Below are 18502 nucleotides of genomic sequence, written 5' to 3'. Positions count from 1 at the left end.
CAAGGAGGCTCTGGAACACTGCCATAACTTCCCAGTCCAACTCCATTTCCATTAACATAGGACTTGAGGGCACGGGCTTTACTCAAAATTAAATATCACTTGTAAATATTTCATGTTGCATTGCTTTCACAGTATTCATGTATGAATCATCATTATTCAACTAGTTTAGTCAGAGAACCAAACATACTGGCAAGTCAGCATCTGTGAAGAGAAATTAGAGTTAACACTTCAGGTCTGGTGTCACTTCCTCTTCACAGATGTTGCCAGACCTGCTGAGCTTTTCCAACAACTTCTGTTTTTGTTCCTTATTTACAGCATCCATAGTTCTTTTGTTTTTTTTATCCTGGCAAGTCAGATTGTTGGCATGCATTGACGCTGCAAGGGAGTTGGGGACATTTTGTTTATTGTGAAAGAAACAGGTTGTGTATTTGCATTTGTTCACTATTGAATCTTTGTATTAGTGTCCAGGGTTTAGATTAGATTAGATTACTTACAGTGTGGAAACAGGCCCTTTGGCCCAACAAGTCCACACCGACCCACCGAAGCGTAACCCACCCAGACCCATTCTCCTACATTTACCTTTTCACCTAACACTACGGGCAATTTAGCATGGCCAATTCACCTAACCTGCACATTTTTAGATTGTGGGAGGAAACCGGAGCACCCGGAGGAAACCCACGCAGACACGGGGAGAATATGCAAACTTCACACAGAGAGTCGCCTGAGGCGGGAATTGAACTCGGGTCTCTGGCGCTGTGAGGCAGCAGTGCTAACCACTGCGCCACCGTGCCGCCCCCAAGGGTTGTTCTCAACATCTTGTGGAACACAGCTGAACTTGCAGGCTCTACTGGTCCTACATTCATTGCAATGTAAAGGACATTTTCCCAATTGCTCAATGCAATTTCATTTCTTCACAGACAAAACTTTTAGGAAGGTTGTACTCCTCAGTTGCAGGCTTGCTGGCGGCTAATTAGAGCTATCCATGAATGGTAGGTACTCTCACAGTAGAAGAAGGTGTCACTTGTGGGGACAACTAAGTCTAACATTCTCCTCCTTTTCTCTTTAATGCTGCCTTTGCTCTCAATCTCAAAGGTATCTGTAGCCTTCCCAATGTAGCAATTCCAAGGATCATGATCTACACCAACACTTGCTACCAACAATGATGGATGTGGCACACAGAGAGTGACTTCTTCAGGGAGTGCTTGAAAGATTTAAATACAGTCTCTGTTACATTTACCAGTAGACTGCTCTTGGGCAGGTGACTGTTGTCTCTCTGGGCACCCAATCCACTTAGATCAGAGTGGTGCTGGAAAAGCACAGCAGGTCAGGCAGCATCCGAGGAGCAGGAAAATCGACATTTTGGGCAAAAGCCCTTCATCAGGAATTGCCAGGATACTTTTCCAGCATCATTCTGATTTAAACTCTGGTTTCCAGCATCTGCAGTCCTCACTTTTGCCTACCCAATCGACTTGGCATTGTAAGAGAATGGTATCACGACTGGTGATGCTGGTTGTTTCCAGGATATCAATGTCTGTGATACAGTCTTGCCAGCGCATCTTGAGGATGTTTCAGAGGTAGTGCTGGGACAGGAATGGATCATGATCCATGGCTCAGTGCTATACAGAAAAGAACTACAGCATTGCACACATTGAAATGAAATAAAGAACTGTAGCTACTGGAAACCTGAAAGAAAAACAGAAATTGCTGAAGGAACTCAGCAGATCTGGCAGCATCTGTGGAGAGAGAAACACAGTTAATATTTAGGGTCCAGTGACCCTTCTTCACAACTGCTAGTAACTTGGAAAAGATGGAGAGGAAGTAAAGGATAGGTGGAGATGGAGCCCAGAGGGAGAGAAAGACAGTTAGGCAAACAAAGAGACAGTAATGGTAAGTCAGAGAGAGAGAAACACTGCTAATGAGGACCATAAATAGGTGAAATTGTGTTGGTTGAGCTGAAAGTAGCCCGTGTCATGACAGGGCCTGGGATGTGGGGTTGAATAAGGAAGAAGGTGTTCAGGCCTGAGAAGTGTTGAACTCAATACTGAAAAGTCCAGAAGGCTACAGGGTCCTCAGGTGGAAAATGAGGTGCTGTTCTTGTGCTGAGCTTCCCTGGAGCAGGCCCAGGACAGAGATGTTGGCCAGTGATCATCGTGGTGTATTGAAGTGGCAGGCAACTGGAAGCTGGGGTCATTTTTGCAGATAGAAGGTAGGTTTTCTACAAAGTGGTAGAAAATCGTGGGAGTGTGGGGGTTATTGACCTGGAAGATGTGTCTGGAGCCTTGGATGGTGAGGGGGGTGGTGGAAGTAAATGGGCACATGTTACCCCTTCTGTAATTGCAGGGGAAGGTGCTGTGGGAGTATGGGGGTTATTGGGGATGAAGTAGGAATGGATCAGGGTATCCCAGAGGGAAGAGTCCCTGCGGTCAGCTGACAAGGGCTCCAGGCTCTGTCTCCAGGAGTACATGCCACCTTTTCCTACCTGCTACTAGTTTTGAAGAAGGGTCACCGGGCCTGAAATATTGACTCTGCTTTCTCTCCACTGTTGCTGCCAGATCTGCTGAGTTTCTCCAACAATTGCTGCTGTTGTTCACATTGAGTTTGATCTGCACTCTGAGGCTGTAGCTGCTGCATATTCATTTGTGCAGTCTACCGAATGCACTGTTTGCTTTTGAAAGTCTTTTGTCCACTTCCTTGTCCATGGTGGCACCAAACAAGGAGACATTCCCCAAAATGGCTTGACCGCTTCCAGCTCAGGTCTTGTAATGACATTACTTGCTTGTCCTCATTGTTCTTGGGGTGCAGGACTCCACTTTGCTTTAAAATGAGTTTGAGAGTAAAGAGTTATAGCTCTTTGGAAAAACATGTTGTTATCCATTGTGGGTCTGACTGACTGAAGGCCAGAGGAGTGTATCATCAATGAAAATAAGTCAAAGGAGGAGTTTTATTCTGCCTTTGTGCGCCTGTTTGAAATGCTGTGGGGGGAACTCAAAGCCCTGTAAGGACTTTGTCAGTCAACACCCTGAGATAAAGTGTTATGGACTAGGCCAGACCCCCTCAAAATATTTCAAAAAAGTAGCCCAGACCCTAGCTTTGCTAGTTGTTTAGAGCAGGTGAAGCATGGATATTCCAGGGGAGATGCAGCTGGAGATGTGGGCGGCACGGCGGCACAGTGGCACAGTGGTTAGCACTGCTGCCTCATAGCGCCAGAGACCCGGGTTCAATTCCCGCCTCAGGCGACTAACTGTGTGGAGTTTGCACGTTCTCCCCGTGTCTGCGTGGGTTTCCTCCGGATGCTCCGGTTTCCTCCCACTGTCCAAAGATGTGCAGGGTCAGGTGAATTGGCCATACTAAATTGCCTGTAGTGTTAGGTAAGGGGCAAAATGTAGGGGTAGGGGTGGGTTTCGCTTCGGCGGGTCGGTGTGGACTTGTTGGGCCGAAGGGCCTGTTTCCACACTGTAATCTAATCTAATCTAATCTAATCTAATCATTGGTCAAACCATTTAGATTTAAACAATACAGAATTTATTTACAAGGTAACCGAATGAACCACGAACAAAAGAGAACAGAATACCGAACAACGCAGCCTATCGAAAGCCCAACAGAATATCCCAATTTAATCATGCTGTTCCCAATACTTGCGATGATCCCCATAAACACTCCTTGGCACAAAAGGTAAAATCAAACCCAGGGTCTTACAGGAGATATGTCAGACAGAGAGAGGATCATCATGGACCTGCTTCTTTGGGCCCAGCAGCTTCAAACACTGCCTGACTGCTTTCAGTGAATAGCCAGACTGCTAAAAACCAAATCAAACCAGAGAAACGCTGAGCTGGGAGAACTGACCACTCCCCTTTCATTATACAAGTGTACTTTTTAACTTGAAAGCCTTTTTCCTGAGGCAGTATCTGTTAGCTATTATCAAACTGGCCCTATTATCCAAGCCCAGACTTTTTGCAACCCGTGTTTTTATGAGCTCCTGAGAGAAAAAAAACCAAGGACAACATAACCTTGTTAGAGGTGCAGCATCATCACAGGAGCAACATCTGGACTGTTGTGAGCCTGGCTTTTCACATCTTGCTTTCTTAACATCACTAACTGTCATTGCTCTCCACCACCATACCCAGGGCAGCACACCCTTCTCACCTCACTCTTCCATGTTCTCAACCTCATCCTCTGTCGCAGTCCCCCAACTCTCCCCCAATTCCTCCAAACATTCCATGCTCCTGACCCCACACTGTAAATCCACAGACCTTTACCAGTCCTAAGCCACTTTGTAAGAATCCATTCTCTTCCACTTTGTGCCATGGAGAGAAAGTAGGGAAGTCTATGACCTCCTACACACTGCCCACAGCTGCACACCAATTTGAAATAATGGTAAACCAGGTGCCACAAAGTTCTCATGTACCACTGACTTTATCTTAAAGGTGGGACTCAATTGAAAATTATTTCACATTGCTAAGTATTCATTACATGGAACTGTATCAAATGTACAAACGCATTACAGACCAGTGCAATTTTCAACATCACCCAAACTAGCCACGCATAATGAGGAGCAATTTCAGCAGCAAAAGGAGACTCTGTCATGCCTGTGAAGAGGCGAAATTGAGGACTGCAGATGCTGAAGGTCAAAGTCAAGATTAGAGTGGTGCTGGAAAAGCACAGCAGGTCAGGCAGCATCTGAGGAGCAGGAAAATTGACGTTTCGGGCAGGAGCCCTGGGTTCCTACCCAAAACGTCGATTTTCCTGCTCCTGCAGTCCTCACTTTCTCCATGCCTGTGAAGAGTTGATTTGAACATCAGCATCAGAGAGACCAACATCACTATCCAGGATGGTGTCAGACTGCTATCTATCAGCAATGGCAGTGTGAGACAGGAACTTCTTGATTAGAGTTCATACTCAATATACATATTGCTGCAGCTGTTATGCCCAAGCCGAGTTAAGTGTTGAGCAACAGCAACTTGACTGAGAACAGTTTGCGAGGACGATGTGTACTAGAAAGATAAAGAGAATTGACAGTTTCCATGTTATCTGTTTCAGACTATCTTTAGCATCTTGTGGGAAGACAAGTAATGGAGTGTGCTAATTCCTGTATAACTCAATAATAAACTAACAATATTGTAACTCAGCCACAACCACCAGAGCAATGACAGTTGTATACCCAAAGATCCATTGTTTGATGACCTGGCCACTGGGCTATGACATCTTGATGACTTGCAAGTCCTGGGCCTCCTCCACCGCCAAATCCAAGCCACACAATGCCTGGAGGAAGAACACACCATCTTCTGACTTGGGGCCCTCCAACCACACAATTTCACCAGTTTCCTCATCTCCCCTCCCCCCACCTCATCCCAGATCCAACCCTCCAACTTGGCACACACTCTTGAACTGTCCCACTGTCAATATTCTTTCCCACCTATCCACTCCACTCTCCCCTCCAACCTATCACACCCCCCATCTCCATCTACCTATCGCCTACCCAGCTACCTTACCCCCCAGCCCCACCCCCACCCTCCTATTTATCTCTAAGCTCCCCTTCCTCCCCCCACATTCCTGCTGAAAAGCTAATGCCCGGAACATTGACTCTCCTGCTCGTCAGATGCTGCCTGACCTGCTGTGCTTTTCCAGCACTACTCTTTTCAATGCTGATCTCCAACATCTGCAGTCCCCACTTTCTCCATGACCTCTTGATGGTCCATTCCTCCACTACAAGGAAATCGTGAAGATATCAAAATAAAACAAAGGACTGCTGGATGTTGGAGATCTGAAACAAAAACAGAGAGTGCTTGTAAACACCACAGGTCTGGCACCGTGCGGAGAGAGAAAAACAGCATTAACATTTTAAGGCTAGTGACCCTTTGTCAGAGAACAGGCTCAAGAGACTGAATGGCTTTCTCCTGTTGGGAAAAGATAAAGGGCCACTGGACTCTAAATATTGTCTCTGTTTTTCACTCTACAAATGTCCCTGGACCTGCTAAGTTCCTCCAGGGCTTTCTGTTTTTGTGTGAAGGTAGCAAGCATTGACACTGACAATTGGCAGACAGTCACCGACAGCTGTGACTTCTAAAAGCTGACGGTTTGGAGGAAAATTAAAAGAGGCAAGAAGGAAGGAAAAGCTCAGCCGATTGGCCACGCTAAATTGTCTGTAGTGACAAGGGATGTGCAGGCTAGGTGGATGAATCATGGGTAATGTGGGATTACGGGGATAGAGTAATCTGGCTAGGCTGCTCTTTGGAGGGTCGGTGCAGCTCGGGCTGAATGGCCTCCTTCTGCACTGTAGGAATTCTATGATTCTGTGATTGTAAAATAGGGGCCCACAAATCATGTCCCATTTCTGGCATCTTTAACAGCAAATGCAGAAATGATTGCCATATCCTGAACCACAGCAGGTAGTGATGTACACAAGGTGGACTGGCACAGTACAAACTGTTGTGCTATGACACGGCAGCTGACCTCATGTGAATAGAAGATATCATTTTTGGAACATGATTAAGATGCTTCGTGAATTCCATTGGATAAGTAACAGCTGAGTTGCACAGAACAGCAAATTGCAGGGTCAACCAAGGTGACTGATGAAATTACTCATCGCCACTAGGATGCAGGAAAGTACTACAATTGGCTTCAATCTCTTGTATTAGGATATGGAGATGCCGGTGTTGGACTGGGGTGGGAAAAGTTAAAAATCGAACAACACCAGGTTATAGTCCAACAGGTTTATTTGGAAGTACAAGCTTTCGGAGCGCTGCTCCTTCATCAGGTAGCTAGTGGGGCAGTATCATAGGGCACAGAATTTATAGTAAAAGATCAAAGTGTCATACAACTGATGTGATGTGTTGAACATACCTAGATTGCTGTTAAGTCTTTAATCACTTAGAATGGGGATGCAGGTTTCAATTCATTAATATGTAATTTCCAGAACTTCTTTGAAGTCACATTCGTGAGATAACTTAAGGTTTATAAAAGAAAAGGTGACAACTCAGCTCAGACAATGCATTAAAGGACTATAACCTGGCGTTGTGTGATTTTTTACTTTGGAATTGCATGACCAAATACAGCTGGATCTTCTGCTGTTGATTACTGCCCCCTGCTGGCAGTATGATCTACAGGAGATGACATGCTTATGAATGGGCTTGGATGTGATGGTCTGTATTGAGAAAGTACTCTCCAATGAGTTCACAATGAATAACAGTCATCTGGCAAGCTAGCAGACGGTTCCAGCAATACAGAACGTGTAAGAATTTGGGGAGGACAGTGCAGAAATGAAAGGGATTTTGAAAAGGTCATGGAGTGAGAAGGTAGGGACCACATGAAGTTCGAGGCTGAGTGGTGAGTTTATAGAGGTTTATAAAATTATAAGGGGCATGGATAGAATAAATAGCCAAGATCTTTTACCCAGTGGAGGATGGTCACCCAAGGTCGAATGTTCTGGACCATTGAAGTGTTCTCCGACTGGGAGGGAACACTCCTGTCTGTTGATTGTTGTGCAGTGTACATTCATCTGTTGTCATAGCCTCTGCTTGGTCTTGCCAATGTACCATGCCTCCGGGCATCCTTGCCTATAGTGTATGAGATAGACAATGTTGGCTGAGTTGCAAGAGTACCTGCCATGTACATGGTGGGAGGTGTCCCCACGCGCAATGGTGGTATCCGTGTAGACACTCTGACACATCTTGCTGCATCTAGTGTGACTAGGTTGTATGGCGTTGTCCTGAGAGCCGGGAAGTTTGCTACAAACAATGATCTGTTTGAGGTTTGGTGGTTGTTTAAAGGCGAGAAACGGAGGCATGGGGAAGTCCTCACTCTCAGCCTGCGCTCAGGATACAGCAATACAGTTATGGCACACTGTAAACAGGCAAGGCAACAAAACTACACCACGTACATGCACACCAAGAGCAAGAAACTGGAGAAACTAGGCATCACCACCAGCAGTAGCCAAGTCCACCTGGCACCACAGTGGAAAATGTTATCACCATGGGGAAGTCGATCGTTAACTTCTTGGACTACACCCTTCAACTGGAAGAGATTGAGGTTCTTAGCAGGGATCTCCGTTTCTGCCCCACCACCAAAATGGAGCCCATGGGTCTTCCATCAGACATAGAGGAATTCAACAGACAAATGAGACTCTGGGAATTCTTTCAAGATGCCAGCAGTGATCCCAATGTGCCCACCAAGGAACCAGAGCGGTCATCACAGTGATCGGTAGAGGAGCAACCAAAGAAAGAGTCAACTTGGACCCCACCGGATGGCCGCTTCCCTGGGCTGGACACGTGTGCTTAAACCATCAGGAAATATATAAATGCTAATATATTATATATACTATATAAATATATACTACATAAATTCTAATTAGAAATATATAATTAGAAATAATATAGATTCATCAGCCGTACCCACAATGTAGAGCAAAACATCACCCGATCACAATGCAACACCATCCATGCTCTCAAAACCAATTACAATATTGTCATCAAACCAGCAGATAAAGGAGGAGCCATTGTCATTCAGAATAGAACAGATTACTGCAAGGAAGTGTACCGACAACTGAACAACCAGGAATACTACAGGCAATTACCAGTCCATCCAACCAAAGAGCACACCCATGAACTAAACACATTGATCAGGACTTTGTATCCAGTCCTTCAGAGTTCCGTACATGCCCTCATCCCACTTATTTCTCGTGTAGGCAACTTCTACTGCCTTACAAAGATACACAAAGCCAACACATCAGGGCATTCCATTGTATCAGGCAATGGGACTCTGTGTGACAACCTCTCTGGCTATGTCAAAGGCATCTTAAAACCCATTGTACAGGGGACCCCCAGCTTCACTACTGACTTCTTACAGAAACTCAGCACCCATGGATCAGTCGAATTGGGAACTTTCCTCGTCAAAATGGATGTTTCACTACTCTACACCAGCATCCCCACAATGACAGCATCACAGCAACAGCCTTAGGACTCAACACCAATAACAGCCAATCTCCACGCACCATCTTACAACTCATCCGCTTTATCCTTGACCACAACATTTTCATCTTTGACAACCAGTTTTTCATCCAGACACACGGAACAGCCCTGGGGACCAAATTTGTCATCATTTTCCTGCATAGGTTCAAACAAGACTTCCTCTGTACACAGGATCTCCCACCAAAACTATACACCAGATATATTAACAACATTTTCTTCCTCTGGACCCATAATGAGGAGTCACTGAAAAACTACACAGGGATATCAATGAGTTTCAGCTTACCATCAAACTCACCATGGACTACTCTCTACTATCTCTCATTCTTGGACACATGCATCTCCATTAAGAATGGGCACCTCAGCACCTCACTCTACTGCAAACCCACAGATAACTTCACGATGCTGCACTTCTCCAGTTTCCAACCGAAACGTATTAAACTAACCATGCCCTATGGACAAGCCCTGCGCATACACAGGATCTGTTCAGATGAGGAGGAACGTGATGAGCACCTGGAAGTGCTCAAGGATGCTCTCATAAGAATGGGATAGGATGCTCAAGTCATCGACCACCAGTTCTGACATGCCACAGCAAGAAACCATAATTAGACACAAGCTGCAACCGACAGGGTACCCTTCATTGTCCAGTACTTCCCAGGAGCTGAAAACTACGCCATGTTCTTCGTGACCTGCAACACATTATCAATGAGGATGAGCACCACACCAAGACCTTCCCCACACCTCCACTTCTCCCCTTTAAACAACCACCAAACCTCAAACAGATCATTGTTCGTAGCAAACTGCCTGGCTTTCAGGACAATACCAGACAACCTTGTCATGGTAGACGCTGCAAGATGAGTGTCGACACCGACACCACCATTACACATGGGGCACCTCCCACCATGTATATGGCAAGTTTTCATGCGACTCAGCCAACTTTGTCTATCTCGTACGCTGCAAGCATGGATGCCCGGAGGCTTGGTGCATGGCGAGACCGAGCAGAGGCTACAACAACAGAATGGACACCGCACAACAATCAACAGACAGGAGTGTTCCCTCCCAGTTGGAGAACACTTCAGCGGTCCGGGACATTTGACCTCGGACATTCAGTGACTATCCTCCAAGGCGGACTTCAGGACAGGCAACAACGCAAAGTGGCTGAGCAGAGGCAGATAGCCAAGTTTGGTACCCATAGGGATGGCCTCAACTAGGACCTTGGGTTCATGTCATAGTACAGGTGACCCCACTGCACTAAAGACACACACACACTGACATTCTTAGACAGGAACACTCACGCTCAAATACGCTCTGATATACACTCCCATACTCTCATGCGCACACACACTCTCTCACAGACTTGTACTCCTTTACACTCACACTCACACATATATACACACTCTCTCACAGATACTCATAACCCTCCTCCCCCCAACACACACCCACAAGTACATACACACGCAGACACATATAGGTTTATGGGGTGAATTTGTAATTGCAGGATTACATTTTATTTTGCTCAAAAATTGCATGAGTCCATATAAGATTCTGTATATCTGTTTTTAGATTAGAATCAGTCTGAATATTGTGGCACAGTCTCACACAGGGCACCTCACACCTCAAATGCATTATTTGAGCCAACATGACACCAATTGCTTAAGTTTGCTTGAGAATGTAACTTTAAGAAAGTTCTGCGATTTATATATGAAAGAACTGAAACCAGCATGTTTATTCTAAAAGATGAGAGACTTAACAAACAATACAGGTCTTTTTCAATATATAATTTCAGTTACATCACATTGTAAACTTTTGCTATAAATTCTGTGTCTTACGATCTTATGCTCCACGACCACCTGATGAAGGAGCACCTCTCCAAAAGCTAGTGCTTCCAAATAAACCTGTTGGACGATAACCTGGTGTTGTGAGATTTTTAACTTTGAAAACTTTGGATATTCTGACATGGTGAACTGGATAGTTGCCCAGCAATTGTTCAACAGAAGGACTGTACTCTCAGTACTGTACAGAAGGACTGTACTCTCAGGACTGTACTCTCAGGACTGTGCAGAAGGAGAGTACAGTCCTGAGTTACTGTGCAAGAAATCCGCAATCACTTGCAGTGAGCCCTCCATCTCCCTTTTGGAGCCCAGACTACCCTTCCTGCTGACACAGCCTGACTGGACCCTGACGTAATGTCCCCTTCCCATCCAAACCCAACTACTTCCTGACCCATTTACCCATGCACTCATCTATCCAGCGACCACTCCACCCATCTGTCACCTTCCACTTTGCCATGCTAGCCACTCACCACTCTACAAATCTGCCAAACTACCACACTCTCCACCTTCCACTTTCTGCACTTCACACTGTCTTCACCTGGCACCTTCCCCTCCTGTGTGCTACGCACCTGCCACACAACCCACCTACTATCCTTCAAATTTACACACTTACTTCATCCACCAACCCAGACTAACAACCTTCTTATTCATTCATTCATTCATTATTCACACATTAACTAGCATTCACACTGGACAACTTGCCTTTCAATAGCCATTGCTGCAAAAAGGGAAGACTTGGTTTGGTCTTCCCAATCATCCAATGCTCCAATCTTGCAATGAAGCTCTCCATGGGACTGTACACTCTACATTTCTGAAGAAGTTGGCCTTGGAAGACCCAATCAGAAATGCAGAGTAGTATGAGACACAGAAATGTAGAAACTGAGCATTAATCCGATTATAATCGTCACCTTGCTGAAGATCCAAACTTTTTTTTGTTTTGAAACCACTGTCATCATTAAAAACCCTCATATAATGGACTTTTAAAGTCTTCTTCACATCTTTGTTATCTGTTCCAATGAACTCTTGACCTTTTACCGTATGTAAGATTAAACTCACACAAAAATCAACTGTACATTGAACTTATACCAAGGGTGATTCACCATAGCCCGTATGCTTGCTGACCAGCTTTGGCAGCAACTCAAACTAAAAATCCTCATTTGTCTGCATTCAAATTCACCCACGGCCTTGTCTTTTCCTAGCTCTGTAATCTCCAAACCCCAAATTTTTCACCATCTTTGCCTTTCTTCAATTCTACACACTTGCACATTACTATTTTCCATCAACTGACACCATCATGTTTGCTTTCAGTTGCTTAGTCCCTAAACACAGGTATTCCCTCCCAAAATCTCTCTCTGCCTCCATATGCCTATCTCCTCCTCCAAGGTCCACCCACCTTAAAACCTACTTTTTAAAACAAGCTTCAGGTGAACTACAAAATCCCTTTGTGTGGCTGAATCAAAGCTCCAGTGAAGCACCTTGGAATATTTTACTTTCTCTGTATAAATGCAAATTGGAGTTGATGAGCAGTACCACAGAGTAACATCATAAAAAACCTGACCTTGAGCATCAAACTCTCTATTTAAATGCCTACAATATTGCTCTATGTTTAGATCATAATCCATGTGTTAGGCCTGCAGTAGTTCAGACTGTAGCTGAAAATGTTTTGTTGGAAAAGCGCAGCAGGTCAGGCAGCATCCAAGGAGCAGGAGAATCGACATTTCGGGCATGAGCCCTTCTTCAGGAATGAGGAGAGTGTGCCAAACAGGCTAAAATAAAAGGTAGGGAGGAGGGACTTGTGGGAGGAGCATTGGAAATGCGATAGGTGGAAGGAGGTTAAGGTGAGGGTGATAGGCCGGAGTGGGGGTGGGCGCAGAGAGGTCAGGAAGAAGATTGCAGGTTAGGAAGGTGGTGCTGAGTTCGAGGGTTGGGACTGAGACAAGGTAGGGGGAGGTGAAATGAGGAAACTGGAGAAATCTGAGTTCATTCCTTGTGGTTGGAGGGTTCCTAGGCGGAAGATGAGGCGCTCTTCCTCCAGTCGTCATGTATCTATGGTCTGGCGATGGAGGAGTCCAAGGACCTGCATGTCCTTGGTGGAGTGGGAGGGGGAGTTGAAGTGTTGAGCCACGGGGTGGTTGGGTTGGTTGGTCCGGGTGTCCCAAAGGTGTTCTCTGAAACGTTCCGCAAGTAGGCGGCCTGTCTCCCCAATATAGAGGAGGCCAGATCTGGTGCAGCGGATGAGAAAAATGATGTGTGTGGAGGTGCAGGTGAATTTGTGGCGGATATGGAAGGATCCCTTGGGGCCTTGGAGGGAGGTGTGGGCGCAAATTTTGCATTTCTTGCAGTTGCAGGGGAAGGTGCCGGGAGTGGAGGTTGGGTTGGTGGGGGGTGTGGACCTGACAAGGGAGTCACGGAGGGAGTGGTCTTTTCGGAACGCTGATAGGGGAGGGGAGGGAAATATATCCCTGTTGGTGGGGTCCATTTGGAGGTGGCGGAAATGACGACGGATGATATGATGTATATGGAGGTTGGTGGGGTGGTAGGTGAGGACCAGTGGGGTCCTGAAGAAGGGCCTGTGCCCGAAACGTCGAATCTCCTGTTCCCTGGATGCTGCCTGACCTGCTGTGCTGTTCCAGCAATAAAGTTTCAACTTTGATCTCCAGCATCTGCAGACCTCACTTTCTCCTCCAGTGGGGTTCTGTCCTGGTGGCGATTGGAAGGGTGGGGCTCAAGGGCGGAGGAGCGGGAAGTGGAGGAGATGCGGTGGAGAGCATCGTCAATCACGTCTAGGGGCAAATTGCGGTCTTTGAAGGAGGCCATCTGGGTTGTTCGGTATTGGAACTGGTCCTCCTGGGAGCAGATGCGGCAGAGACGAAGGAATTGGGAATATGGGATGGCGTTTTTAAAGGGGGCAGGGTGGGAGGAGGTGTAGTCTAGGTAGCTGTGGGAGTCGGTCGGTTTATAGTAAATGTCCGTGTTGATTCGGTCGTCCGAGATAGAAATGGAGAGGTCTAGGAAGGGGAGGGAGGAGTCTGAGACGGACCAGTTCCAATACCGAACAACCCAGATGGCCTCCTTCTTCAAAGACCGTAATTCCCCCCCAGACGTGATCGAAGATGCTCTCATTCCTGAAGAAGAGCTCATGCCCGAAACGTCGATTCTCCTGCTCCTTGGATGCTGCCTGACCTGCTGCGCTTTTCCAGCAACACATTTTCAGCTCTGATCTCCAGCATCTGCAGTCCTCACTTTCTCCTAGTAGTTCAGACTGTGGCCTCTCCATAAATGCCATCCATTTACTGCAGTGTAGTTTACACTGGCTCAGTCAACCTCCACTACCTGTTACTCTTTGAGGAGGTGGGCAAGGTTTCCAGGTTAATTTCTTTATTTGACACAGTCCAGTTCCATATCATTCCAACTGTTTAGAATGTAATCGTCAATGCTCTAATGACAGCTAAACCAAGAGGGAATAATCTGCAATAAACACATTGTTTTAGCACCTCTGGTGTTCTTAATTAGAGAAGGCAGAAAAGCAATGAAACTTCCAGCCCAATTTCATTGTTGCACAAGCTGCTGGATCTTCCCCATCAGGATAGTTTCTCTGGGTCACACCATGCAAAGTGTTTTTATCCCAGGTGGTGCATCATTCATATTTTTAAAAATTGGTATTTTTGATTCTTATAAATGTGAAGAGCCTGTGTTATGTGGTAGAACATAGCCATGCAGGACTCTATCTTTTAACTTCTTGGTCTTAAGTTTAAATGTAGCGTTGACAGTGCTTTAAATAAAATACAGGTTCACTGAAATAAACTTCCTGTTATTTTAATGAAGACATTCACCAAAACATTAGTGGGCAGAACCTCACACAAATATTTTATGGTCCATTAGTAACTTTGCACAACATCACTTCAATCCAGTAATTGGAAGGGAATGGAAGGGGCTCTGTTCCACATCTGGTTCCTGTAGCACACATGGTTCTTACCAAGGCTGGTGCAAAATTGGAAATTTTTTCAAGCAAATTTATCCAAAAATCTGAATCTTTTAAAAATTTAATTCAAATAAAATGGTTGGTAAAATTTACTGTTTCTATGTATTAATTGTTTGTGGATTTTATCTGCCAGAATACCAAGTTATTGTGTTGACAATATATCTTTTACTTTTGCAGTTCAAACTAAGAAGGAAATTTATTACAAAGACTACAAAGCATTAGAACTGAAGATTGAAGATTCTCTGTGAGCAGAAATATTTACATGCCATTGTTAAGCTCTGGTTCAATAACAAAATTCTAACTTTTTTCTGATCAACATTCTAGTGGATCATTAACTGGTTTAGCATTGAAAGCTTATATTAAAGTGTAGAAATTAGCTTTGTTTTTCAGAATCAGATGTGCTATATATCAGAATAACAATAATCTGGACACTTGTTGATCCAGTTCTTGGTTTCAAAGAAATCTGCCATTTCTAACAGGTACTTTCTTGTTGAGCTAAAGAATTGCTGAAGAAATAGAGTACTTCAATTTCCTGATAAAGTCTTTACAGTCTAGGTACAGGGTAAGACCTTCGCTACCCCAATATTATTTCTTAACCATAACCTTTTAAAGTTCCTGCTGTCATTCATTCTTCCATTCCTGATACCAGCTTTTCCTACATCCTCTCTAAATGAGATTACTTACATAACATCAAATTCATAGGACATAAGCTCTGCATGCTAAGACGGGGAAACAGAAGTGAAACAAACATTTCTTTCACTTAGACATCTTATAAATAACAGAAGGATGTCCACTAAAGGCTATCAATCACTCATATAGAAGTCTTATTTTACTTGTGGATTCCTCCTTGTCTTGAGTCTTTCAAATGTGTCATCTCGTTTGACATGAACAGTTGAGAAAACTCCTTTTAGATACTACCCTGATTTTTCTTGATTGCAAATGGAAACTCTTCACTTCTACTATTTTACTCCCAAGAATAGCCTAAGCTTATGTGCCTGTGCTTTATCACACACTGCTGTAATACTTAAGTACACTACATCATTTTGTCAACAGTTATATGACTTATTCAGCTCTACCTAGATTCCTCTCAATCTCTGACTTCCTCTGGTCAGAATACTGAAGGTATCGGAATTTGTCTCAGGATATGTAGCTGCAAAACTCACTGTAATTTTTCAAAGAATACAATGCTGGCATTGTACCTTTCACTGGTGGATATTCATTGGAGAGGCTCCCATTTAATGGGTGAGGCTTGATCAGAAACAGAAAGTAAAAAAAACTTCACAAGTATCTCATTTTCATTGACTTTTCTGATCCTAGACTTTAGTAAAATGCTGATTTTTTTAAAGCTACTTTCAATTTTGTAACATTTCAAAAGCAAACAGGAGAATCATGGTATAAATGAGGCAATGTTTCCTTTGGCCAACAGAAGAATTAGTGCTATCATTTCCTGGTATAATATGTGGATTAAAGTGCAGCCAGGCCTAACCTCAGAGCAAACATACCTGAGTCATGCTGGAAACAGTAGCCATTTTTCACATATTTCTAAAGATTGGACAGTGAATCAGCAAAACTACTCTGAGATTGGTGCTCAGTCCATAGACCCAAACTCTGGAATTTGGCGGCAAAGCGTACCTTTAAAGCCAATTAAAATGCAGCTTTTAAATTAATTCTAAACTAACAAAGAATCTGGTTTAGGCTGTTGCACTTCAAAAGAGAACTTACAAGGAGATAAAGACAGTAAAGCTTTCTTTGTGTGAGTTTTGGGCTGTTAAAAGATACATTTGAAGAATTAGCTGCAGTATTTACTCCAGTTAGATAACATCTAGGTTAAAATGCCTGGTATCGATTCGAATTTCTCCAATTTAGTTATAAATGGTGAGAGATCTACTTCCAGGTGTTTAATGTAAATTATTTAAGTCTGCAGATGAAAATAGCAAAGAATCAACTTGGAGTCATTATCAATTCAAACTTTTAAAGCACATTCTGTGAAGCCAAATAGTTTTACAGCCGGAGGACAATATCCACTTTGCCTGCTTCATATATCCAGTTTGAAATACTGTGCACTCTCACGTACATAATTTTATTCATCACACTTTTCATAAAACAAATAAAAAATGGATTTCTGTAGACAGTTTTGAACAGTCCCATGTGTGAATTATAAGAATAATAATAATGATTGGCCAGGGACCAATGGGAAGCTACTCAAAGTGCACCTATCCAGATACTGATTTTCTGACCTGCTGTAATTGGACAATGTACATTGTCTGTACAAACAACAAAATCATCCATATGCCAGAAATTGCTTCATAGTTGTGGATTAATTGAACTTTATACTAACTATTGATATCACAGTATTTTCACTGTACAAAATGTTGAAATAAATAATCTCATGCAGATGAATGCAATATTCTAAAAGTGCAACTTACCAACACCTTCTAGCCCCTACAGTTTAAATAGTCTATTCAATTTAACTGTGTATTTATAAATCATCTGTAGACAGTGTGCTACTTTGGGAATGTAGACAAGCATTTATATTTATCTTAAGATAAACTTCAGCAATTTCATTTCCTGCATCTCTTAATGTGTTTATGTAAAATTCCTTGTGTGCTCTTTAACACAGCCTATTTAAATTAGTTAAGGGCAATATCATCATGCAAAGCAATGAGACCGTACAACACATTAAGCCCCATATTTGTTATAAAAATAAATGTCCATGCTTTGAGTATTAACTTGTTTTGGGCAGGAATTAAATGATATAAACTAAAATGTCAAAATGTCATCTAAATTCTTTTAGAGGATCTCATTCATGGAATCTTGTTTTCATAAAGTTGATCAGAAAGACAGGCATGTTATCTGATACTGAACTCCTATGTGAACTAATTCTAAAACTGTAAATCTTTAGGTTATCACTGTTATTGAAAGTGTTGCCTTTTCACACTGCTATCTGTTATAATTTTTCAGCAGCTAAGTCAGAAATTGTAAAGAGATGCAAATGGTGTAACTGGGTAAATTGTATTCTATTGCACTATGACAGAATGTATTTGCATTTCAGTTTGCTGCAATGGAACTGAATTTTTTTTATACTCATTGTGAAGAGCAAGCACCTGTGTTAAACCAATAGCAGAGTTGTTCATTTTTTATTATTTCTTAGGTAACCAGCCTATTACACCAGTGCAATGTTCACTAGAGAGATATTGCAGGGCATGTAACTTAAAAATGTGAAAAACGTTGCTGAATAAAATTGTTCACTGTAAATAATGATGTCTTTCAGAAAGCTCTGGGCATTCTGTTTTTATTTAATATTTGGACACCAGCCTTTCTCTCCTCTTAGAACCAAAGAAAAACAACTTTCATTATGAGTCCAATACAAAAGCTCACCTTCTCAAATCTCCCTACTGTTCTATAAATATATAGGCTTGTGGTTGAGATTTCCTCACACTGTAAATGTTAACCTGAATGATAGTGTTGTGCAGAGGCACTGAGCAAAGATTAGGCACATTCCTATGGGAAAAGGAAATGATGGGATCATGCTGCACCTTTTCATTAGCAATAGAGTATCAAAGTCAGGGAGTGGATTGGATGCCTGCTATGTTAGATTAAGATTGTGCATAATGTAAAGTAGTGAATAAGAATTGTTGAATATCTCTTAATGTAAATATATGTTGCACAAAGTGAGAGACCTCTGATTTAAGGGCTTCAGATATAGAAGATGAGTTCTCATTTATGAG

The 18502-nt window shown here is 43.4% G+C and overlaps 1 protein-coding gene across 3 annotated transcripts in view; it reads left to right on the top strand.

The window, feature by feature from the left end:
• The window catches only part of rbbp8nl (RBBP8 N-terminal like), a 116435-nt gene extending 98393 nt beyond the window's left edge, over positions 1–18042 (top strand). For all 3 annotated transcript variants that reach the window (XM_087994807.1, XM_087994808.1, XM_043710630.2), the window contains one exon: positions 14952–18042. In XM_087994807.1, coding sequence (XP_087850933.1) covers positions 14952–14961 — 10 coding nt within the window. In that variant the 3' untranslated portion in view covers positions 14962–18042. The remainder of the gene's footprint in view (positions 1–14951) is intronic.
• Positions 18043–18502: the final 460 nt, after the last annotated feature.

This window comes from Chiloscyllium plagiosum, unplaced genomic scaffold (assembly GCF_037043375.1).
Source record: "Chiloscyllium plagiosum isolate Xiang-an unplaced genomic scaffold, Cpla_swu_hap1 HiC_scaffold_15, whole genome shotgun sequence".
NCBI lineage: Eukaryota > Metazoa > Chordata > Chondrichthyes > Orectolobiformes > Hemiscylliidae > Chiloscyllium > Chiloscyllium plagiosum.
Note: the sequence above shows the minus strand (reverse complement) of the source record. Positions and strands in the feature narration are given on the sequence as shown.